This window comes from Fundulus heteroclitus, chromosome 16 (genome assembly GCF_011125445.2).
Source record: "Fundulus heteroclitus isolate FHET01 chromosome 16, MU-UCD_Fhet_4.1, whole genome shotgun sequence".
In the NCBI taxonomy this organism is placed as follows: domain Eukaryota; kingdom Metazoa; phylum Chordata; class Actinopteri; order Cyprinodontiformes; family Fundulidae; genus Fundulus; species Fundulus heteroclitus.
Genome location: NC_046376.1, coordinates 7,308,488 through 7,333,715, shown reverse-complemented (window position 1 = coordinate 7,333,715; position 25,228 = coordinate 7,308,488). Strand labels below are relative to the sequence as shown.

Genomic DNA, 25,228 nt, shown 5'->3' with positions numbered 1-25,228 from the left:
TCCTCTCTAAGGAAACCCAGCAGGTTGCATCAAGTCTCTCCAAGCAGCATTCACTCCTCCTGAAAGAGCGTAGAGCCACAGTGGACAGTCGTCTGCATTGTTGATGGCTTTGCAGCAATCCCTCATACTGAGCATGCATGAAGCGACAGTGGAGAGGAAAACTCCCCTTAAACTGGGAGGAAAAACTAAAATTTGCACCTCCAGTTTTCCCTGTGCCACGCCGCCTCTAAGTTTTGCTGTTAATTTTATTAAAGGTCCTGGATATCTGTGCATGACATCAACACTGTTGCTTATCAGAAAAAAAAATTCCCTGGTTTGATTCCTGGGCTGTTTCTCCATGTTATTTGGATGTGCTTTCTGTGCATGCATGGGTTCTCACCGGGTACTCCAGTTTTATTTTATTTTATTGTTGAGAAGTGGGTTGCATTTGGAAAAACTATTTCAGCCATAGATTCAGCTATGCTTTGACCAGACATCACTAGAATTAGCTAGATTTTAACTGGACAGAACTTTACGTGATGTATTGTGTGGTTGAAAGCAGGACCAAGATGCACGCAAGAGTTTGGAAGGATCACGGTTGAGGTTTAATAAAGTGAACTTGCAGAAAATGCATGAGGAGAACAGAACATGGAGTTTGGGCAGAGTAATGGGAGGAGCCAATAATGAATAATAGATATGTTTCACGATCGTATTAAAATGTTTTCAGATTAAATAGTCGGATTGTACCGTTTATATAGGCACACGATCAATTAATACGATCATAATATGCGTGTATATGCGCCTGGCTTTATTCAGAATAGAACCACTCTGACGTACGCAGTTATCACATTTCCCAAAAAAACAAAACAAAAAAAAAAACACAGAAGAAGCATAACTTCCGTCTTTGTTTTGAACAAAAAATAGGAAACAAAGCAGCATTATAGGAGTCTTTTTCTCTTCTGAGCTCCCAGGCTGGACTTGCACCAGCTTCTAATTACGGTTGAAATGTTACTGAACAAATAATAATTTTGATCTTTTTTAATGTTTCTAACAGAAAGGTTGTATTGGGAGCACAGACAGTTTTACTTAACGACGTATTTCCTGCACTCACAAACGTGGAAATACGTCACGTTAACGTCGGACGCACATGCGCACCGCTCCTCTCATTCGGATTACAATTTCATTCTGACTGAAATTAATCTGATCACAATATTCTGAATGGCTTGTTTACGTGGCATATTTTTACTTCTGATTAGTTTTGTCCATGGGAACGTAGCTAATGATATTTATACTGAGGAAACAGTGGAGAAAAGGTGAGTTAATCAGGGGGATTTAAAACAGCTGTGGAGGAGAACAAACCAGGGAACAGGGAGTAAAGGTGATTAATTAACTCTAAGCAGGGATAAAATATACAGACACTGGTCTGAGTGGACAAACTATAACAAACAGAGAACAGAACACAAGAAATAAATTAGAAACTAAACCTGAAGAAATGAACATATATGGCAACACTAGTTCAACAATAATGTAGAGAAACAAACTGTATATGGCAAGACCATTTGAACATAAGTAAACAACCAAGCGTGTCAAGATGGTGATTATTTGAGCTTTATCACATTTTAATAAGAAAGAATATATTACTAAACTAGAATTGTTTGAACTGTATGCTATTATTCTGGAGTTACTTTTTTATCATGTTGCTAAACTGTTTTAATTGGTCTCTATGAGTCTGAACCACACTCGAATTAATGTGATCTGGATGAGTTTTAATTGAAAAACTCTTTTTTTAAAATGATCTCATCAATTTTCTTCTGAACTGAATGAGAAGAGTTTAAACATCAAGGTAAAAAAAAAAAAAAACTTCCCTCCTGTCTTTCTTTATCTGCCAAAGATTCATCCTCGGTGTCAGAAAGCTGCAGAGGTGAACACAAGCAGAAAGAAAAGATGTTGAATAAAACATAAAGTCACAAAGCAGCCAGACCGGCACAGACATGTATACGCTTCCTAAAGGTGTAAATTTATGGTAGGTCTCCTCTCTTTCACACATTCATTACAAAGTAAAATAACTCAGGAATTTGACTTTTTCCCTCTTCTCAGGTTGTTAGAAAGTGAGGACGAGGTTTTAAATAACAAGGTCCAAGTCGACGCCTGACTAATCCTGACACACGAGAGACGGGCGTTTAAAAAAAAAAAGACGACCACGAGTCACAGAGGAGGCACCGGGTCCTGAATCGGATCTGGCCCCCAGGCGGAAATGTCCATGTGAATTTCAATTCAAGCTCAAAGGATGAGGAACGAGCGACTGAGGCTTCTCGTGAGGGAGCGAAGACTCAGAGCAGCTTCCAGTTTAATTGACGGACAGCCGGGGAAATCTGCTTTCACACAAATCTCCACAATCAGCCGCCAAGACAGAACATTTACAGGACTTTTCTAGCTCTCTTCCTTTTATTTTTATTTTTTTTAGCTTTTTGGCTAAATTAAACATTTGGGATAATTAAAAGAGTCTTTAAATCAGGCAAAAATTCACTTGATAAACACAAAAAGCTGCTTTTTTTCAAGTAGTTTCATTTATTAAGGCAAAAAGATGTCAACACCAAACTGGCCACTAGTGAAAAAATAAATTATCCCCTAAAATCTAAAATCTGGTTGTTCATTGGCAGCAAAAACTGACATTTAGGTGTTAGCCGGCAATAATCACTCTTTTACATCTCTGATGGATGCTGGCCCACTCTTCATTGCAGAATTGATTTAATCCAGCCACATTGGAGGGTTTTTAAAAGCCTAAACAGGAATCAACTCCAGACTTTAACTGTTTGAGCAAACAGCTCTCTGTAGCGCCGCCCTGGTGGTAAAAGTCTAAACAGGTTGTGTCCAGGATGTGCGGGATCTGCAGAGACGTTAGCTTCATCTTTCCTGATCCTTGACCTGTACAGGTCCTGGATGGAGGGAAGGTCAGCCCTGAGGATCTTCTCTGCAGACCCGATTGGTCTTTGCAGCTTAGACCGGTCCTGTTTTGTGAATAATGCCAAATTACTCAGTGACGGACGAACACAGGAGAGACTGAATGATGGCGGTAAAGAGAAGATGACCAGCAGCTGCTGTTGAAAGTTCGGCTTCTTGAGTTGCCACAGAAAGTCCAGCCTCTCCGTCTGAAGAGTGTCTATGTGTGAGTAGGGAAGTTCACCACCATAATAACCAGTGGTAATAAAAATGATTTGTACAATCCAATGAAATTTGCCATCTCCGTTTAAACCGTCGCTTAGGGAGAAGTGGGCTGTTTTCTGGAGTTCCAAAGCCTTGGAAATTACTTTCTATCTCTGTCAGACTGACTTTGGTTCTCCTCTCTTCTTTAATCCCTTTAGATCAGTGCTTCTCAAATAGTGGGGTGCGCCCCCTACGGGGGGCGTGAAGTTATTGCAGGAAAGGCGCAACAGCAGCCCTGCCTTCTAAATCCTTCTAAACGTGACAACAGCACCCCCTGCTGTTCGTTCTGTACCTGCAGTCAGAATTACGATGAATACTATTAACAAAAAAAGTAAAAAACTTAATGTTAACTGGACTTTGTCTTTCACAACAATGGCTTGATATTATTTTTGCCACATGGAGGTTTATAGAGCAAAGTTGACTGCAGGTACGAGTCGGGCTACAAAACTTTTATGTTGTTGTCAATATTATAGTTAAAAAAGTGTCACAATGTTGAAACATTCTAGTTATTAGAAACCATTGTTATATGTTATAAATGAACCCGTATATATGTTAAAAATTTCAAAAGGGATTCTGGGTAATCTTCAGTACAACAGTTTTAATGCATTTAAAACACAAAAAAACGATAAAAGTTAAATTTTTGGCCCATTTTATTGGAATCGGGTGTGTGTGTGTGTGTGTGTGGGGGGGGGGGGGGGGGGGGGGGTATCAGATAATGAAGTAATCAGGATCGGGTGTGGTTTGTGAAACTTATCTCAATTTTCCAAATAATTTGGATTAATCTTTACTAATTAAGATTAATTAATTAATTATCCCCCAGTAAATAAAATCATCATTTGAAATCGTCCTTTTGACGTTTACTCAGGATATCTTTGACTGATTTGAACCATTTAGGAAATCTGCTAGGGCTTATTACTTTTCATAGCACAGCATTATTTATCAGGCTTTAATTATTTGTGGCGTTTTGATGATTTTATTTTGGTTTAGTATCAACTTTTCTTTCATTTCCTACAACACCTGTGCTCAAGTAGACACTCTAGTTTACCATCATTTACAGGATGTTACAGCTCCTGTCTGGAAACAACAGCAGGATTCATGTTTAGTTGCTTGTCATCAAGAAGTAAAAGAGTTGCCGTTAGATTGAAGATTTCTGTTGTGACAGCCAAAAGTGAGAAAGGAAGGAGCGCGCATCCGTCTTCTCATCCGTGTTGTCCGTCACCGTCCTTCCCTCCCGCTCTGCAAAGCGGCGGCCATCAGTCACGTCTTCCTCTGCCGTAAAGGCCCACTCCCTGCATGCACCGAGGCGAGGCTGCAGATTTACAACTTTAGCCTTTCCGTCCAAACTTCGCTCTCCTTCCCTTCATCAGACCCGCTGATCCGTGAGAGTTTAGCGAGGCAAATCGATGGAATAAGGCAGAAACATGCAAAGGAAAAATCTCCATTGATTTGTGCCTCGCTGTGACAATAGATTAAACTCAGACCGGCGCCGTCTCTTGCTTCTGTTCTGGATTATAGAAGTTTGGGTTTTAGTCAAAAAGAGGAAAGTTGTTGAATTTAGATGCACCGACTGTGGAGTCAAAGCACGTTTTATGTTACATGCAACTTGTAGTGTTTTCAACTAAATCTCGGCAACATAATCTTTCTATCTATCTATCTATCTATCTATCTATCTATCTATCTATCTATCTATCTATTATATATATATATATATATATATATATATATATATATATATATATATATATGTATATATATATATATATATATATATATATATATATATATATATATATATATATATATATATATATATATATATATATATATATGTATGTATGTATGTATGTATGTATGTATGTATGTATGTATGTATGTATATATATATGTATGTATGTATGTATATATATATATATTGCACATATACATACATACATACATACATACATACATACATACATACATACATACATACATACATACATACATACATAAATCCAATATATATTCAGAGAAAACTAATATGAACCTCTACATATTAATACTGACTGAATATACTTTGTTGTATGTGCAAACTGGTGTTTGAAATTATATCTTCTCCTACTAAACATAAATAAAAAAAAAAAAAAGTGTCCTTCTGCTTCTCTTTCTTTTCCTGGACGGACAAATTTTTACCTTCGTTCACCTGCAGATAGGGGCCACAAAAAAAAATATCACAAGAGCTGCAGCTGGCCTTCGGGCTGCACTTTGGACACACCTGGCTTAGATATTACCTGCATTGTTGTGTGCAATTTTAAGTCACTGTGGATAAACGCATCTGTCAAATTCAGAAAGATCAACACATCCCACATATCAGCTCTTCGTTGATGGAACAGAAACATTGACTAAAAACGACAGATGGAGGAAATCCCCAAAGACCCAGTTCTATCCATCCTGACATGAATACATAAACCTGACGAATGCATAAAATAAGAGGCAAAGCTGCTTTAATACCCGATAAAAGCCTTAAATGTCATCAATTAGGATACGACAAGAGCTTTTCCTTCCAAGTGAAACTCTGCTGCTGGTTTATATTTTACTTTTAGCACGGTCAGAGTACGACGGCACAGCAGGCGGGAGAAGCGCCACCGGATCTCAGCCCTTCAGACAACCTTCATACCGAAGGCATGAATCAAGTCCGAGCAGGCAGAGACAAGACGGAGCGTCAGGTTCTGACACCGGAGTCCCATTTCACCTGAGAAACAGCCCGTCTGAGCAGGTGTGAAATTAAATCATGACCGCGGTGATTTAAAGCAAGGAGCTCAGACCCGTAGGGCTGCTCTGACGGTAGCCTGCAGGGTTGGACACGTGGATCCTACATATGTTCCTTGTAAAACTTCCAGACGTTCCCAGACCCAACTTTAAAGAGTTTTCAGTCATTTCTGTTAATTTTATCACACATAACGAAAATCACCTTGACTTTACGACTGATAACTCAGCAGCGGACAAAAAAAAACAACAAAGGAAGGAAGGAAGGAAGGAAGGCAGATACAGGGGAGGAATGATTGAAGGACTAAGGAAGATAGGAAACGGACAGAATGATATGATGGAGGAAGGAAATGGACAATGAAAGATGGAAGGATACGTTATGGGAAAAAGAAAGGACAAAAGGGAGGATTTGAGCTAAGACACAAGGACGGAAACAAGGACGGAAGGAAGGACACAAAGGAGGACAAAGAAGAGGAGCAAAGAAGGGAAAGAAAGCCCGAAAGGAGGGACATTGGTAAGGAAAGGAGATAATGAATGTAAGAAAGGAGATGAGGCAACACGATGGAAGGAGAGAAAGAATAAAAGACAAGGAGAAAGAGAAGAAAAGGTGCACGAAACAGAGGCGGAGGACTGAGCTTCCAGCTCCTCAGTGTTTACAGCTCGGTCCTCCAACACTTTCCAGAGAGATTACATCAGCATCTCATCATGATTCAGGTGACCAAGTCCTCCACTCACACCATGCAGTAGTTTCTAATGACTCACGGCAGTGATGGTGGGTCACTGACTTACATCTGACTCCATGTCCCTAAAAACAGCAGCAGGTTGCTCAGTGAGAGCCTCCAGAACTGACAAAGACTCCTGGATAGATGTGAAACGTCTTCAGAAAGGACTGAACAAATGTCCCGTTGCCTCCAATTTAAGCCTGTTTGCTGCTGCGATGACCCGGATGACTGAGAATTTACACAGACATATTGTTTATTTTGTGATTTATGTTTAATTGCAACTGTTTTGCTTTGTTATTTACTTTGTTGTCACTGCAGCCTTGTGACAGAGTGCTCCATCATGCTGGAAAATCCACCGATTATCACCAAACTACTCCTGGATCGTTGCAGGAAGTTCATCTTGCATGGTTGGGATAAATCAGAGAAAATAACTCCAATCTTCTGCTGTGCATCCTGCAGAGTTTTAGTATGTCCCTAATGTCTTGTCTTGTTTCCATCCAGACTCACCTGCAGCAAGCTCTGCACCGGTGGCAACACAATCCTCTATCAGATGGTCCTGAAGGAAGCTAAACCTCTTAGCTCTGCTCTTTCAGCTATGTTATCAGCATTACTAACAACAGAAGTCGGTGATGTTTAACCACATCTGTCTCTCTCTTTAAAATCTGCTAATTGCAAACATTCAGAGCAGATTCACCTGTGGCGAAACAAAGCTGATCATCTAGGCAAGAATACAGGGAACGTGGGTTCCTGGCATTAAGATGAGGTTTTAAAAAGCTTCAACACAGCTGAAAAGTTTTTATTGTCCCATTTTTACAACTTAAACGCCTTTTGATGTGATGCCACAGAAAGTGACAGTTTTCTGGCTGAAAGAGGGGCTTCTTCACTTCTTCTCGCTTAAAACAAAAGTCAAATTTGGATGTTTTGAGATATTTATGGTAAAAAAAATGATGTGGAATCCATAGAAGCAATGTGCATCTGAAAACCACTACTAAATTAGGGGTTTGTTCTATATTTTGGAATCAAAATGAAAATACATTTTAGCAGCAGTAGGACTAATCCTTTATTTCACTTTTGTTGTACAATTACACCAAAACCGTAATCTCTTCTAGTTTCTGGTCTCTTTGCACAATAATCTCAGAACAAATTTAGAATGAAAACTGAAGCTGTAAAAGTCTGAAAAACAGATTTCTGCATAAACTCTTAGGCCAGGTCTGCATTTTCAACTTGCATGAGTGAAAATGTGGGAAAAGTCCTCAAACTAAACTAGGAGAGTCCTTGCAGAAGCCCCCCCCCCCCCCCCCGCCCCCCTCGCTCCCACTAAGCCAAAATAATGAATTTATTAAGGCTTCAGATTTGTTTATTGGTGGAATAGTGAAAGTTATTCAGAAAAAGTGGTAATTTTTACAAACTGGGCACAGATAACTGAGTAAGATGGTGGAAAATACTCGAGGCGACCTTCAGAACGGATGGGATTTAGGTGGAGGTCCTGATACGAGCGGCTGCTAGACGCAGATATAGACAGAATGTCCCATTAGATTAGGAAGGAGGGAAGCATTTCTGCAGGTTCATCCCAGGGTGAAATAACCTGCAGGTCAGCATGCAGTCACGGATGTCTACAGGCAGGGAATCTGGACAATACTGGAACGAGCTGAGCTGTTTGCTCAAATTTACAGGAAATTATTTCAATAATTGTATATAGACTGATATTAATGTAAACATGATCCCTGAGGGAAATGTGACAAAAATATGCAACCATAAATGCATTTTAAAGGCACCACTGTGTGCAATTCATCCAGGGAAAAATTAGCACCAATATGACCTTGTTGTCCATCCAGACACCGCAGGAAAAAACACAAATAGGTGAAATCTGTAAATGAGCTGAAAAGGCTGTTTTTTATGGTGAGCGTGTTCGAGCCCAACATGGTGATAAACTAAATTAAACCCACCACTAAGCACAATCTGCAGCAAAATGAAGGATTGTATCGAGGGTGAAGTTAATGACTAATGAATTATTTAACAGCTGTCTGTTTTTATGATCCAAGAGCTTGTTAAATATGTTCTGTTTACTGGAGCACAAATAGCTCTTTCTCTCCGTTTAAAGCAAACTCTTGCAGCATTTATGGGAGTATGTCATGCTGGATATGGCTACATAATATTTTCACGACTTTAAATAAACTTATAGGTTACCTTCCTGGAAGGAACAGGTTCGTTTCCAGAATTTACAGGAAAGTCATCTTTTCGTTCTGGGTTAAGTTTTGGAAAGGAACCTGCAAGTTACTGTTTGTGGCCTCCAAAGTAACGTCCACAATGAAACTTGAGGATATCAAAAATGAGCTTTTAGGTTTTGAAAAGTATCCCGATTCCAGAAAGTTACCTATAAGTTCTGGTTATGTTTTAGAAAGTAACCCATAAGGTCTCAAATGGAAACAGTTACTTCCCGGAAAGTAACCTATAAGAAACTGTAACTTCCAGTGCAATGGCAGTAAGATTGGGAAATTAAACTAAAAGCTCTTGAAAAAAGTATTCTTTTAAGATCAGGAAATATATTTCAGAAAGTATCCTGTAATTTTAGAAAGTAGCTTTTAGTTTCAGAAAATTCACAAGCAATGAGTTCCAGAAAGTGGCTTTTGAAAGAAACTTGTACATTTTGGAAAAGTAATCTAGTTTTGGGAAAAGGAACTTTTTACATCCAGAGAATAGTTTGTAAATTCAGCATCAAGATTTGGAAAGTAACCTGTAAATGTTTTGGACAAATAACATGTAGGTTCTGGAAAATGAACTGTGAAAGTAAGCTGCGTGCAATCAGGGAATGTGACCTCTAGGTTTTGCGAAGCAACTGGTAATTTCCAGGATGTATGCTGTAAATTTCAAGGAAATCAATTTGTAACTACTGGAAAGGAAACCATTAAGGTTCGAGGTAAGTTTCAGAAACATTTCCATATCCTCTGTGAAATAACCCTGGAAGTTCTGGATACGTTACCACAGCGGTGAAAAGGGAAAAGTGATGCCTGTACATTTCTGAAATGTAACATTTAAGTTTCAGAAAGTAACCAAGTCCTAAAGCATTGATTCCCAAAGGTATGGCCTGGACCCTACTTGGGATCATGGATCTTGTATCTGGGCATAAAGCCTTGGGAGGGTTTGAGAAAGCAACCTATAAGTTTCAAAAACGTAACTTATAAAGGCTGGAAAATAACCTGTAAATTGAGGATGGTAACCCATAAGTCCAGAAAGCATTATTTCAATGCAAGAGAGCAACTCCTGTGTTTTAGAAAGTATGCTCTGTAAAGTAACCAGTAGGTTTCACAAAAGTAACCAATAAGTGTTCCAAAAATAACCTATTTGTCATTTATTGTGTCTTGCAAGTTCAGAAAAAGTAACATGTAAGTTTCAGGAAAGTAAAATGAATTCTCTGGGAAAATAAGAAAAAACATTTGGGGAAAGTGACCTGTAGGATTTGGAGAGTAACCTGTAAGATTCTGGGGAAAAGTAACCTGCAAATTCCAGGAAAGTATTATACAGGTTGCAGAAAGCAACCTATGTGTCTAGTCTGGAAAAGATTACCTTATAAATCTGGAAACCTGTGAGTTTTAGAACATAATCTCTATGATTCAGGGGAATAATGTGTAAATTCTAGGCAGTAATGCGCAAATTCAATGATCTTAACCTGAAAGTTTCAGAAAGTGACCATAAAATAATGAAGTAAGTTCAGGAAAGTGTGAGATGTGGGTTGTACTGCGTCCCAAGTAGATCTATGTGAAAAGTCCTTTAAAACCTCTTTCAAAGTTTCCACTTACGTCTGATCTCTCTCTTTTAGAACTTCGTTACCTCCTCACCTGCATTTATGAATAAAAACAAACATTTGAATGAAATTAAAATCGGAGTTAAAGGTAAAACCCAACTTCTGACTCTACTCACACACGAGATCCACATTTAATCCTTTCAATTTGATTTGTTTTTAACAGCTCAAACATCAACTCTCATTCCTTTTTTTCAACCTTCATGGAAAAGTCAAACCTGAGCTCAAATAGCCAAGACATTTTCCTCTGACACCCGGGTCAGGCCACGCAGATGTTCAGATATCCATGGAGCACGAATCACCTGAAAAGCTGCCCTGCTTGTTTGTTTTACCAGCACCATGAACGCTCTGAGGTGAAAAGTAAAACAACAGTTGCTTTTTCCTCACAAGAAATCTCAATAGATAAGACTCCAGAAAGTAAATGTGATCACTTTCAGAGCCCAGTGACTGTTAGTCCGGAGCAGATGCTGTAAAAAACAGTCGTCACTCATCACCTGGTACCAGAGCCAATCGGGTATTAGCATTACTGATGAAATGAACCAGGATTAGGTATGTCTAAAAGAAGGTTGGGGGTTTATTTTGTTATATAAGGTCTTCCGAGGGCGTGATGTGTGTGTGTGTGACTGTTTTTAAGGCGGTTTCTTTCCTTAAACGAGTGTTGAAGCTAATAGGATCAGCAGAGTGCTGTGAACACAATGAGGAACAGCTGAAGGGATTTTGACTTGGCTGCTAACCTTACCAGGCAGTTTAACTGATGGGCTGAAGTCATCAAACATGGGAGAAACTGTTTTCATGTAAACAAAGAAACAAGGAATGATCGGGGGTTGGTTTCTGTTGTTTTAACACAGTTGTTAAAAATCGTTGAGCAACAGCCTTCTGTTGTATTTTCCAGCCAAGCAGCCGAAGGTTTCCCCCAATCTTTTAAAGTAGTCCTGATCAAGACTCAGCTTTCTTGAGGTCTTTCAAGGTTTTTCTTTGGATTAATGTATTTGAGCGACCCTGTGAGTTGAGAAGTCGTCTAACAATCGGAAGGTTGTGGGTGCAATTCCAGCTTTACCCTGTCACATGTCAATTGGTGCCTTTCTCCAGCGGTCATTGGGTGACAGTCAGGGTAGACCTTTGACAGCTTGCCAGTCTGACAGAAATTCACATATTTTCCAGGGAGCATTTGGACCACATGGGTCGTCTGTAAACAGGAGATGGAGACTCCAATAACACTTTGAGCCTTCTGGTTGTCCCAGGCTGGGTCATACAGTAATGGGTTTAAATGGGGAACCCAGACACCCCTGCCCTTAGCAACCATATCCAGCTTATTCTGGTGAACCCTGGGATTCATTGTCCACACAGTTCTGGGCCTTGAAAGAGAGAAAAAACCAAGGAGAATCCCTGATCCGATGATCAGCATCTCTACTCTGAATTTCCTGAAAATGATGAAGCTCGTTTCTGGGATCTTGTTAGTCCTTGGGGAGAGCTGGACTGAATACAGAGTGGTAATTAAAGAGGTTTGCCGTGCCTGCAACACTGCAGACAAAGCCCCAATCCATCTAACCATATCCTGCTTTGTCACACAACCACTTTGAAAAGAGTAATTTGAACTTCTTCTGCTTGAGTCAGAGACTGGCCCTGATCAGGACAGAGTAGTTCATATTTTTCTGTTTCATAACCACAGCCTCTGATTGAAGAACAAGATCTGTGACCAGAGGCAACCCAGCAGTCTCTGATCTGTACTAAGGATGCTGATCCAGATCTTGCTTGAGTTGTTGCTAGAAGCCATTATTCAATTATATTCAATTTTATTCATATAACATAATATAGTGTCAATTCACAAGACATGTTATCTCAAGGCTCTTTCCAAAGTCAGACTCCATCAGATCCTCCAGGTTGGTCAGAAAGTTTCCTCTCTAAGGAAACCCAGCAGGTTGCATCAAGTCTCTCCAAGCAGCATTCACTCCTCCTGAAAGAGCGTAGAGCCACAGTGGTCTGCATTGTTGATGGTTTTGCAGCAATCCCTCATACTGAGCATGCATGAAGCGACAGTGGAGAGGAAAACTCCCCTTTAACAGGGAGGAGAACCTCCAGCAGAACCAGAACCAGGCTCAGTGTGAACGCTCATCTGCCTCGACCCACTGGGGCTTAGAGAAGACAGAGCAGAGACACAGAAAGCACAGAAGCTCACATTGACCCAGGAGTACTTTCTATGTTAGATGGTAATAGTGGATGATCTGCCTCCCCTGATGATGTCACAGCTAACAGAACACCAGACCAGGTGTACCTTCTATGAAGAGAAAAAAACAGAGAACAAAAAGTTAAAAGCTGAAATAACAACAAACAATGCAGATTTGAGAGCAGTAGGAGAATTCAGCAGAGTGAGAGAAATAGACCCTGATGTCCTCCAGCAGCCTAAGCCTATAGCAGCATAACTATAGAGATAGCTCAGGGTAACATGAGCCACTCTAACTATAAGCTTTGTCAGAAAGAAAAGTTTTAACATTAGTCTTAAAAGTAGACAGGGTGTCTGCCTCACGGACCAAAACTGGGAGTTGGTTCCACAGGAGAGAAGCCTGATAACTAAAGGATCTGCCTCCCATTCTACTTTTAGAGACTCTAGGAACCACCAGCAGACCTGCAGTCTGAGAGCGAAGTGCTCTGTTAGGAACATACGGGGTAATCAGAGCTCTGATATATGATGGAGCTTGATTATTAAGGGCTTTATACGTTAGAAGGAGAATTTTAAATTCTATTCTTGATTTAGCAGAAAACCAAAGAAGCGAAGCTAAAAGTAGAGAAATATGATCCCGCTTGTTGATTTTCATCAGAACTCTTGCTGCAGCATTTTGGATCAGTTGAAGACTTCGAACTGCATTTTGTGGACTTCCTGATAGTAAAGAATTACAATAGTCCAGCCTTGAAGTAACAAATGCATGGACTAGTTTTTCAGCATCACTCCTGGACAAAATATTTCTGATTTTGGCGATATTCCAGAGCCTATCCCTTCAGAAAGATCTTATAAATGTTTAACTTTACACAAAATAAAAGAACATCTATCACACCTGTGCCACTTTTCATTTGTTCTGAGTGCAAAAGTTGAGATGGTTTGTCTGATCAGGATGCCCCCTGGGCGCCTCCCTTTGGAGGGTTTCCGGACACGTCCCACAAGGAGGCGTTCCCGTCTTGCCTGGGAACACCTTGGGATCCCCCAGAATGCACTGGAGGATGTCGCTGGGGACACGGATGTCTGGGCTTCCCTCCTGGATCTCTTGCCCTCATGACCCGATCTTGGAGAGTTTCAAATACCTGGGTGTTCACGTCAACAATAAGCTGGACTGGACACATAACACCGACGCCCTGTATAAGGAGGGCCAGAGCCGGCTCCACCTCCTCAGGAGGCTGAGATCCTTTGGAGTGAGCAGGCCTCTGCTAAAAACTTTCTATGACTCTGTGGTGGCCTCAGCCCTCCTCTACGCTGTTGTCTGCTGGGCTCCTGGCAGTGCAGAGCGGGACAGAAAGAGACTGAACAAGCTGGTGAGGAAGGCCACTTCTGTCCTGGGCTGCACTCTGGACTCTGTGGAGGAAGTAGCTGAGAGGAGGGTGTTGTCCAAGCTCACATCCATCATGGACAACACCTTCCACCCGCTGCACCAGACTGTAGAGGAGCTGAGCAGCTCCTTCAGTGACAGACTTAGACATCCTGTCTGTAAAAAGGAGCGCTACCGCAGGTCATTCATTCCTGCTGCTATCAGATTTTATAATGCTGCACTGTAACTGTAACCATAACTGTAATAATTAATGTGCAATAACTAATGTGCAATAATCTATTTAATACACTGTACTACAACCCGTGCAATAATCCTGATCTAGTGACTTCTGCTGCTATCAACACCTGAACATATGTCAGTACACATGTATGTATGTATGTACAAATGTATACAATGTATATGCACATATATACGTGTAGGTACGTATGTATGTAGGGGCATAGATATATGTATATATATATAAGTATATATATATGTTTATATATATATAGACCACTATGAATGTAAATAAGACATCATATGCCCATTCCTATTTCTTTTGTATTTCTTGGTATTCTTTTTGATCCATTGTATATATGAAGATTCACTGTATATAACTGAATGCACCTTCCCTACTCTGCACCTTCTTGTATGAGCCGATGTGACGAGGGAATTTCTCCATTGTGAGATCAATAAAGACCATCTTATCTTATCTTATCTTATCTTATCTTATCTTATCTTATCTTATCTTATCTTATCAGTGGAAGACAGTGGATGGATGGATAAAGTTGAAATTTCATGTAAAGAAATCAGCAGATGAAAGTTATAATGAAAGAAAAATTCATTTGTCACTGATGAGAACGCTTTATTAATACTACAACCACTGTTTGTAAAATCTAATAATGTCCAATTTCGTGATTTGGTCTATTACAAAATAATGCAAATAATGTACAGAGCAAAATTAAACATATTCCCTGTTGGTGTGCAAAGATTCTTTAAATTATACAAATCCAAATATGAATTGACACAGGTTTGTAAATTTACAAAACAGCAAGTTAAAAAAGACTTAAAGGAGACGTATTTTTGTTGCCAGAATTAAATAATAGAATGATGAAAGCATGGATCCTCGAATGTGTAATTCATTAATAGTTTTTAAAAAAAATTTATAAGTTTTTTTTATGGTTTCTCTTTTCTTCTTTTTCAGAATATTAATTTCTATATTGAAGTAATCATAAGATGTTTTTGCTCTTGTTATGTTCCATTTTCGTCTTTCCTATATCCTAAGAACAGTGATGGTTAGTTTAATTTGATGTGTAGGACAGGCACAAACATGAGCATTGTGCTTCCACCTTATCCCTTTTCAGTAATTTTTCTGTTGATGCTCTTTGTCTTGTTGCCTTTAGTGCTGACAAATTATTTGATGATTGACTGAAAATAAATAAATAAAAACATATATATATATATAGAATTAGTGATGCAACATGAATATACTAATGAAGAAAATTACCTGTTATAATATTAAACATAAATAACAGCAAAACACAAGCAGCTATTGTTGCTATTTTAGTGCTAAAAAGGGTAGTCACTGAGATGTTAATGAAAAAAGTAATTTTGGAAAACAAACTATCATTAAGTTTCTGAGCTGGATCTGTGTTAATAAGCAGCATCTTAGAAGAGTTTTCCTTCAACCGGACTGCTTTGATGAACATTTTTCAGCATAGATTTCAGTGTGTGACTTCTTTAAAACTCTATCACAGGTTTACAGGAACAAGCTCAACAACAGTTTGTCCCATAAAAAACTCTGAGACTGAAGCCAAACTAGTAAACAGTGAAGTCTGGAGTTTGTGTTGTTTATTGTCTCCAGTAGCCAACCCTGAGATGGGTTCGGAGCTGTGCTTTTGTGGGCGTGTTGCTGGGCCTTGTTGATGATGATGTTCTGCCTGGGGTGTATTGCGTTACCTGCTGCTGCAGTGAGCCGTGTTAACTCGGACGTCGTGATCTACCTGCAGCAGCAGCGATTTAATTCAGGCTGCAAAAGAAGCCGGGGCGAAAAACCCCCACAGATGGCCCGATCCATCCGGTGGGAAATCTCCGACATGGGCATCTGCCCAACAACACTCCCAAGTATATGTGGATGTGTTTGTGTGAGAGGGGGACTGCAGCCCTTTATCTGACTTACGGCTGTATTTTTGTAGCTTAAGGAAATGGAACGCATCAAACTCATTTTGTGTCTGAGAGGACTGGATATTGCAGCCAAAAACCTGGAAAACATGTTTTGATGTTTTGTCTAAAAACAGTTTGTAAAAGTGTAACCAGATCTCCTGACATGAGATCCCCTATTCTGGGGAGATATTTCTTGTTATCTGGTTCAGTCTGAGCTATTATTATGAGCCCTTAATAAGGGCTTTAACGCTTGACAACACATATCTACACTATACTGCCAAACGTATTTGCTTAAGATAAGATAAGATAGTCTTTATTGATCTCACCTTGGAGAAATTCACTAGTCACATCAGCTCAAAAGTCAGGCAATAGTCAGGAGAAGGTGCCAAAATTAGGAACTGCCATGACTCACATATGAACTTAAGTGACATACCATTTTTAATAAATAGGGTTTTTGCATTTCATTTCTGAGCTCTGCACGCTTCTTGGCTACACGTCAAGATGGAAAGCTCTGCGACCTGGAGGAGGCGGGGTGTGAAGTGCCTCCTTTAGATTTAAAGAGACAACACCAAAATGAGTTGCTCTCAGACGCATCTCAGAGCAGGGGTAAAAAGAGGGGATGAATTAACAAGGAATTGAGACCAAAGCGTTCCAGTTCGACTTTATTTAAACCACAATTGAATAATTTCAATGCGAAAAGGAAGGATTTAAAAGCATATGTCCCCTTTAACACAAACCGACCTCGATCCAACCCATCTTTTTTGGAGTACAGTTGCAAGACATCTGGCAAAAATTAGTCCTGAAGGTTGCTTTATGTTTGATGCAGGTACTCTAGAGGGCAGTGTTGCACTCCTGTGCCAAGCATACAACACCCCATTACACGTAGAAGTACATTTAAAAGCTCAGAAAAGTGCCATGGCATCACTGTAGAAACTATTTCATGCAGTTGATATTGCTGCATATCTAAATTCTCCAAATAATTTAATTAAAAAATAACATCAGCTTGTTGCTTTGTCAGGCCCAATGTCCCTCCTAAGTAAAAGAGTTGGTTGTAGTAATGATATGTGGATCTACCTAATTGACTTCACTCTGATTGGCTACAACCATATTTGGAAAACTGGTCAACCCCCCCCCCCCCCCCCCCCCCCCCAAACCTCCTCAATCTACTCCTCTCTCCCCACAACACTCAGTCATAAATCTGTATTATGGTACCAGTTCCAAACACTTCTTCCATACATTTGAGAGCATTTAGAAATTAAACATTTCTGACCACCGTCAGACATATCAGCTCCCCTTTTTAGTAACCGCTGTGAAGTATTAGGTTGAATATGTGATATTCGTGTTATGATATGGTGAATCAGCTGTGACAATGCGACAAAGTTGACCGCCTTTGAGCTGGTCCTTTGGTGTTCACTTTTGACATTCAAACGTCCTCATCAGAGCACAACAGATCATATTATACCCCTAAAACCTCAGAAAAGGTAAAGTTGCTGTCATGACCCCTTTAAGCTTCTTACTTTCTTTCAAGAGTGACGGTGATTTCTGTTCAGGAATTGTTCATTTTTGGGCCGAATCATAAAGATATCTATATTTACGAACCTCTGCCAGAAGGAGTGCGTGTTCGTCAGCCATTTTTTTTCTGTGTGGGACTGTCCGCATAGTTAAAAAAGTTCCTAGCTGCGCAGAGCGGAAACTTTTGGCCGTGGTAGCCAAAATGACGTAACATGGCCATGCAGACCTTGCGGATGCTTCAAGCATAAACCAGGCTTTAGTGTTGAAAATGCTACTTTCATTGAATAGGAAATGCAGAGGACATCGTCTCCTTCGGCTTGCAGCAAACGTTCGCTGCTCCAACATCAGAAACCTGCATTGAATGAGCTGCTCCTGACGTTCAAAATGACGTTGTACCTTTAATAATGGCACAAATGTGCACGATAGCAATGCAGTACCAAGGTGTTCCATGTTTGCATTTGTGAATTTCCAGATCTGTGCTACTTCACTCTTGTTATAAGTTATAGCTCACTTGTAAAAAGTACAATGTAAAAGCAAACCACATCAAACTAAATAATGAGATACAGTCTGTTTTTGGTCCGGGCCGAACAAGCAGACCAAAGGACTTTCCTGGTGTGGATACACCCTCAAACGTTAATAGGGTTCTTTTGCTTTCTAAAGTCTAAACCTGGTTCTGTGTTGTTGATTTTTTTTTTCTTCCTGTTACATTAAGGAAACAATAGAAACAGAGCATTGATAGTTTAGGTTTCCAGCTTCCGAAGGCAGATAAATCTGACAGCGTAACCTCAAATTAATCAGCACACGGTTTTCTGTTCACTTCATTGACTCTTGTGACGCTCTGTCAGTCTGAATCAGAGGGACCTGCCGTACATCACACATCCAGCACACACTCACAGGGGCCGTATTGATCTGAAGGTGGGAGCTATAAAATGAGCGGTGATGGATTGGTGTGGTGGGCGGCTCGGCCTTGTCACTGGTGATTTTCCTGCCAGCTCCCTGCCGGTTGATCAATAAGGAGTCGGTTTCTGCATATTCACTAAATACATCATTCCTGCGAAAGCAAATGACAGAAAAGCATGTTCCAGTCTCGCATAAATAAATAACACCTGTTATACCTAGAGCTCAACATTTGAAGAGAAACGACACAAGCGTCTTGGCTCTTTCATCTTTTTCTTAATTTGACTTGTTGAATTGAAGGTGAACCTTGACTTTTTTATTTCATTTGGAAACTCCCTGTAGCATGAGATTGAAAGAGAATGTTAAACACTGGTGAAATTTTAAAAAGTCTAAGGCCTTGACTGTCTTAGGCAGAAACCTTTATCGCTGTCATATCTGAGTTTTCCATGGAAACAGCCTCTGGCTCAGTGCTTATATATTTAGCTGTGTCTATTTACTGAACATTGACTAAAATATTGCCGTGAGTAACTCCCACTTTTTCTTTTATCCATGGAAGGTACTCCTGGCTCAATTCTGTACTGTATAGCTGTCTCCTCGTTGTGCAATTGGCACAATAAGCCTGTGAACACTTTATGCTTTATTTCCTATTGAAAGCACCCCTGGCTAAATGCTTCTGTTTAAACATTTAACTATACATTATTAATTACATGTACTCTACCAGTGTCTTTTGCCACTGTGAATAACTTTGTCCCCTTCTTGAGCGGCGCTCTTGGTGCCCTTTGTTTTTCATACTCATAGAAAGTAAGGCTGGCTCACTGCTAATGTGTAGCTGTGCTTCCTTTCTGGACATAATTGGTGGTGCTTTAAAAGACATGCTTTCGTTTTTCTCATTAAAGGCTGCCTAACTGTGTCCGTTCCTCAGATGGAGCTATTGGTGTCAAATACTTAATTATTTCCTGTATTTTTCCCATAGAAAGTGCCCCTGGCTAAGTGCTTTCTTGAACGGAGCTATTGGTGGCATAAGAGTGTTCTCTTGGTTTTTCCTCTTTCACAGAAAGTACACCTGGCTCAGTGCTGACGGGTTTAGCTTTGTTTACTGTCTTTGAATTACGTGTAGACTACTCTCACACTGTTTTGCCTATAGAAGGTTCCCTTGGTTCAGTGCCTCTCTCTGTTTATCTCTGTATTTTTCTTAGGTAAAGTCAAGATAGTCCAAAATGTTGATTAGAAATATAAACAGCAATAAAATTTACATATTCACCATCTTTTTTAAATCTATTTAAAATGATTCATTGAAAGCAAAGTGGAACCAAAGTCAGCTTTCTTGTTTGTGTCACAAACTTGGTGAATGAAGCTGATCCTTATCTTGTAATCTGTTTTATATTGTTACCGCAACACTTGTTTTCTCCCTTTGTTTTGCACATTTACAACTGTTTGATGACGATGATGAGGCTTTTGTCTGCTGCTCTTCTTCATCCTAAGTGGTGGCATGTCGGATGTCAGAACTTGGACTGCTGCTGATGGTGAAAATATTTAATGATCTATAACCGATGTGTGACGTTTATCAGCGAGGAGCGGGGAGGCTGGAGGTGTGAGCTGTCCATGGGCTCGGTTCGGTCCGGGCGATGACGCACAAGAGAAGGAAAAAGGAGAGGGCTGTTCCGCTCCCAGCATCACTTCTCCTCCCCTGAACTCTCTGGCTGAGCAGCTCTCCGCTGCAGGAACTCGGCAGCGGAGCTGAAGTAGATGGAAGAAGACGTTCATTATTCTGAGCTGTCAGTCTGCGCCGAGCACCGACCCGCGGGAAGGAGACGCGCGTAAACGCTCCGCGCCATGCCGGCTGTCCTCTCCCTCCTCTGACCGCCTCTGCCTCGCTGCTTCCCGCATGGTTCTGGCGGGAAACCATGAAGACCACGCGGAAATGTCGCGCGCTGCTGTCGGTAGCTTTGAACCTGGCGGCTCTGTTCTTCTCCACCACCGCCTTCATCACCACGTACTGGTGCGAGGGCACCCAGCGCGTCCCCAAGCCCAACTGCAGCAAGCAGCGGCGGCACAACTGCATCGACTACGGCGTAAACGAGACGGACCAGAGCAAGGTGCACTACAGCTGGGAGACCGGGGACGACCGCTTCCTGTTCCGCCGCTTCCACACCGGCATCTGGTACTCCTGCGAGGAGAACATCCACGGAGCAGGTGGGTACGTCCCCCCCGGAGACAGGAGGTGTCCAACAGCAATCCAAACCAGCGCGGAAAATGGGGGTTTGGCTCTCTTTTTACCTGCCTGCATCAGGAGAGTCTCTGTTTAAACAAACGTCTTTACTATAGGTTTTGGCGTCTTTACGCACGCAAAAGATCAAACAAAAAACCCTTCCTTCAAAATCAATTTGTATGTTAGTTACCTTCTATCGTTGTAAAGCGGTTTTCTTGCATGCATGCAGTTACTATAAATAAAACAGGTACTAGAAACGCTTCTCGTCGTTTTGAGGTAGAGATAAAGTTTAAAGAGTTTCCAGGTTTGGGTAAAATGTGGAGCTGCATGGATGTGGAAAAGTTTGGATTGTGCTGAGGGTTTAATAATGAACGTTTAACAATTAATCTACAAAACAGTCTGCAATTTCTTTTTCAAGTTTTAGACTGTTTACAATCACCACTTCAATGGATTTTAATGGGATTTTATGTGATGGACCCACAAAGTAGCGCACAATAGGAAAATGACGTATTGTGTAAATTTGTATTCTAGGCAAGTTTATTGATAAAGCACTTCCCAGTAATAAGACAATTCAAAGTGTAATAAAATCACATTTTAATCAGAAACTCCTTTAACATCCTGCCTGAACAAACAGCATCATGGAGACCAAGGAACCCAGCGGACAGGTCAGAGAGAAAGTTCTGGTTCAGTTTAAAGCAGGGTCAGGTTCTACAGCGACATCCCAAGCTTTGAACATCTCCCAGAGCTCTGATCAATCCATCATCTGCACAGGGAGAGAGAGGATGGTTCCTGCAGTCAAAATGTGCAAATCTGACCTCTTTGGAATAGTGTAAAGAAGAAAAACCTTAAGGGGTGTCAATCCAGGATGAAAACCCAGTAGAGGCTGGATCGTCACCTTCCTTAAACATACAGTCAGATTTACTTCAGAGCGAGAATCTGATGGAGGAAATTATGTTCACAGATGATTTTCTTCCTAAATGCCTTCAGCTGAAACTGCAGTGAAAGGTTGTTTTGGAAAGCATCAACTTGTTGCATTGTGAGGTTTTTATTTGGGAAAAATGTTGAAAACTTGGTGTTTTTTCATTTAATTTATAGATTATGCACTTTGTGTCGGGCCTATTACACAAAAAAACCCGATAAAGCACATCGCTCTCCTGACTCTTTTACTCTTCTTGTGTCTCTGTGGCTTCCACTAAACTCATTAACCCCCCCCTTCAGAAAAAAAAAATACACCAAATTATTTACAAAACCATCAAACTGTGTCTTTGTCAAGGACTCATTTCACAACATATGAATTAGTGAGATGCAAAGAGTCTCAGAGAACCCTGGTTCTGTTGGTGGTTCTGCTGTTTTTTTTTTTCTATCTGAGGGAAGGAGATTGATCATTTATTTGGTAATTGGCTGAAAAAAATAGTTCCTGGTGTGTTTGGTGCAACAAATCAGAGGGCAGAAAGCAGAAGATGTATCCTGGGTGAAAGCATGTTCTGACTCCCGTTTTCAAGGCTGTTCCTGAGGTCCAATTTTAAATAAAAGCATTAAATGAAGCATGTGTGAGAAACAGAACCATGCTTCCCTTCTTTCGACTGAAAGTAAGAAAATTTTACTCTCTTCTATTCGTCCTCAGACCTCCTGAGTTGTTGAGAAAAATGTGCAATTAATCGTGACTTCAGACTGTTTCACCAAAGACTCGCTGGGTTAGAAAGCTCATGGCACCCCTGAAGTGACTTTATCTGGAAACTCTAAGTATCAGAAAACACAGACTGCCTGTCAGTGTTTGGTATTAACTCTGCACAAATAAATAAAAAAAACGGCCAGCAGCAGATTCTGCAGATTTTTTTGGTGGATGTTATATTTTGTTGAACATAATTTAACGTGGCTGCCTGGGTCACGATAAAACCTGGTTTTGGGATGTTGCATCACTCCCAGCTGCGTAAGTTCATGTCAGGCTTCCAGCAGAATTTAAGGTCATCGTTGGGTCAACTGGTTCTTGCATTTAAATCTGAGCTCTTTAAGCAGTCTCACGTATTTAATGCTGCAACACATTCCAGAAAAGGAAAAAAAAAAAAGGTGACTTCATTCAGATTATCTTACTTTGAAAGGTTCCCAATCCTTCTCCCAGCATTTAAGCCCTTCTGGCGCTGAGGACGTGAAGCACTGTTTTGTTTCCGTCTTCCTGCAAACACTCATTTTTCACCACAAAGGTTGCCAGGAGGAAGCGAGGATGAGGAAGCACAGACGGATCAGGCTTCGTTTAGAGTAATGATGTTGCTCCGGTCTGTGGCGGTGACGGAGTAGCTGAACCCAAGAAAAGAGCTCTCTACTGGTTCGTCTACGTCCCAGCAGCCCATATTTATGGTCGTTAGAGATGGTTGTCCCATTTTTGGTTATTAGATTAATGCAACACATGTTCTAAAGTCTCTACCGATCTTTCCCGAATTAATGTTTTACCATCAGGGACGTGGAAATGAGAGCTTTGCCAAGGACGCTGATGCAGCTGTTATGGATCGTCGTGTAGAAGCGCAACCAGGAGGCTGGCTGGATCACAATAGATGTGATTTAATTAGAGACTTAGACTTAGAAAAACTTTATTGTCATTTTGTGTGCACAGAGTGTGTACAGAACGAAATTTCGTTTGCATACAGCTTGAGAATTTCAGTGAATTGCAGTGGATTTCAGAATAAAGTAACTTTGCAGGATAAAGTTACAGGATAAAGTGCAGCAGTGATTTCACAGTACAGCAATTAAAATGTAAACAATGCAGGACACATGTGTACAGAGTCCAGTTTTAGCTTCAGCAGTTCAACAGTCTGATGGCAGCAGGGAAAAAGCTTTTACAGAACCTGGTGGACCTGCAGCGGATGCTGCGGAACCTCTTCCCAGAAGGTAGCAGGGAGAACAGTCCATGGTGGGGGTGTGATGGGTCTCTGATGATGTTACGGCTCGGGACACACAGCGCTGCGATGAAATGTCTTTAATGGAGTGAAGAGGAGCCCCAATGATTCCTTCTGCTGTCCTCACCACTCTCCTCACGTTCTTCCAGTCAGAGGCATTGCAGTCTCCACACCACACAGAGAGACAGCTGGTCAGAATGCTCTCTATGGTGCTTCTGTAGAAGGTCTTGAGGATGGGCGGGGGCAATGCTAAGTAAAGTCATCTAATCAGAGAGATTGTGCTTTTATTTTGAAAATCTTAAGTGCTGCAAGAACTGAAGGACGTTCCTTTGCTCTTGCCGCTCTGATAGCAAATGTCTGTTCTTGCGGAGAACGTATTGTTCTTTAGTAATGCGAGGTCTGCTGGAGAGGAAGCGGGTGTAACGATTAACCGCATGTAGACCAGAATTAACCGAGGGAGCTGGGTAGCGAAATGTCGAGCATCAAACACAGAATTACTATACTGAACAGGACTAAAACCTAAAATTATGAAATGAACCGAGGGAATTTAGTGATGGGGGAAAAAACTAACAAAGATGAAGTGAGGAGAAAACCAGGTTATCAAAATAAAAACAGAAACTAGAAGTCAAAGGAACCAAACCAACTCCTAAAAACATACAATGATCACTGATCAGCTGAAGACAATATCTTTATTTCTTTTTGGGATTTGTCAACAGGCTGGATGCTCCTCTTCCTCTTTGCTCCAGTTCTTCCAGCAAACATCTGACCATGTTCCCACCGTCCAGATGCCTTCTCTGGATCAGGTTAATAAAAGCTTTATGTCCACCTGGTTCTCTCTGGATTTGGCACAAATTTCAACTCCTCATTTGGATTTCTGTGCTTCGTGTCTGTAGAGTTGACTTAATAGGAAAATATTACAAATCCTGGGTATTTTCTCTCAAATTTACACTTTTTTTATTGCCTAATTTTTTACCCTGACCTTCTGAATGGATTTCAAACCCTCACAACTGTCTCCTATCGAGCAACACTCTGGTTCTATTTGGCTTTGCAGGTTTGAACGTGTGTCTGACCCAGTTCAGTGTAAACCTTATTAAGTAGCTCAACTAAAAGGGTTGAATTTCAGCTCAGTTTCATGCTGTTGTGGTGATGGTTTAAAGCGAAATTAGCGTGAAAACAAATTTCTGTAAATTTAGTTTGAGGAGAAAAAGCTAAAAAGCAGAACGGCCTTTGATCCGGACAAGATCCTGACAGGTTTACTCACTTTTTTCTCTCTTCAATCATTCAATTACTTATGTCTCTGACATTTCTTTAAAAATATGTTTGTTTATTAGTGTTAGTGGTTATGCTGTAGCAAATTTGGTAGCACTTGCAGCAAGAAGGTCCTGGGCTCAAATCCTGGCCTGGGCTCTTTTTGAATGGAGTGCGCATCCTCTCCTTGGGCATGTGTGGGTTTTTTCTGGTTACTCCTGCTTCTACGGCCATGACTATTGTATTTGTGTGTACGGTTGTTTGCCCTGCATGTCTCTATGTTGCAGAACCCAGCCACCCTACAGAGAAAGCCCATTTCGGATGCTTTTACCCGGGTTCTTTCT

The 25,228-nt window shown here is 40.7% G+C and overlaps 1 protein-coding gene across 2 annotated transcripts in view; it reads left to right on the top strand.

Annotated features, from left to right (window-relative positions):
- Nucleotides 1–20,077: 20,077 nt before the first annotated feature.
- Nucleotides 20,078–25,228, top strand: part of gsg1l (gsg1-like) — a 38,779-nt gene continuing 33,628 nt past the window's right edge. The window contains exon 1 of one of the 2 annotated variants that reach the window (XM_036148029.1): nt 20,078–20,729. In XM_036148029.1, coding sequence (XP_036003922.1) covers nt 20,441–20,729 — 289 coding nt within the window. In that variant the 5' untranslated portion in view covers nt 20,078–20,440. The remainder of the gene's footprint in view (nt 20,730–25,228) is intronic. The other variant, XM_036148028.1, reaches the window with a different exon arrangement.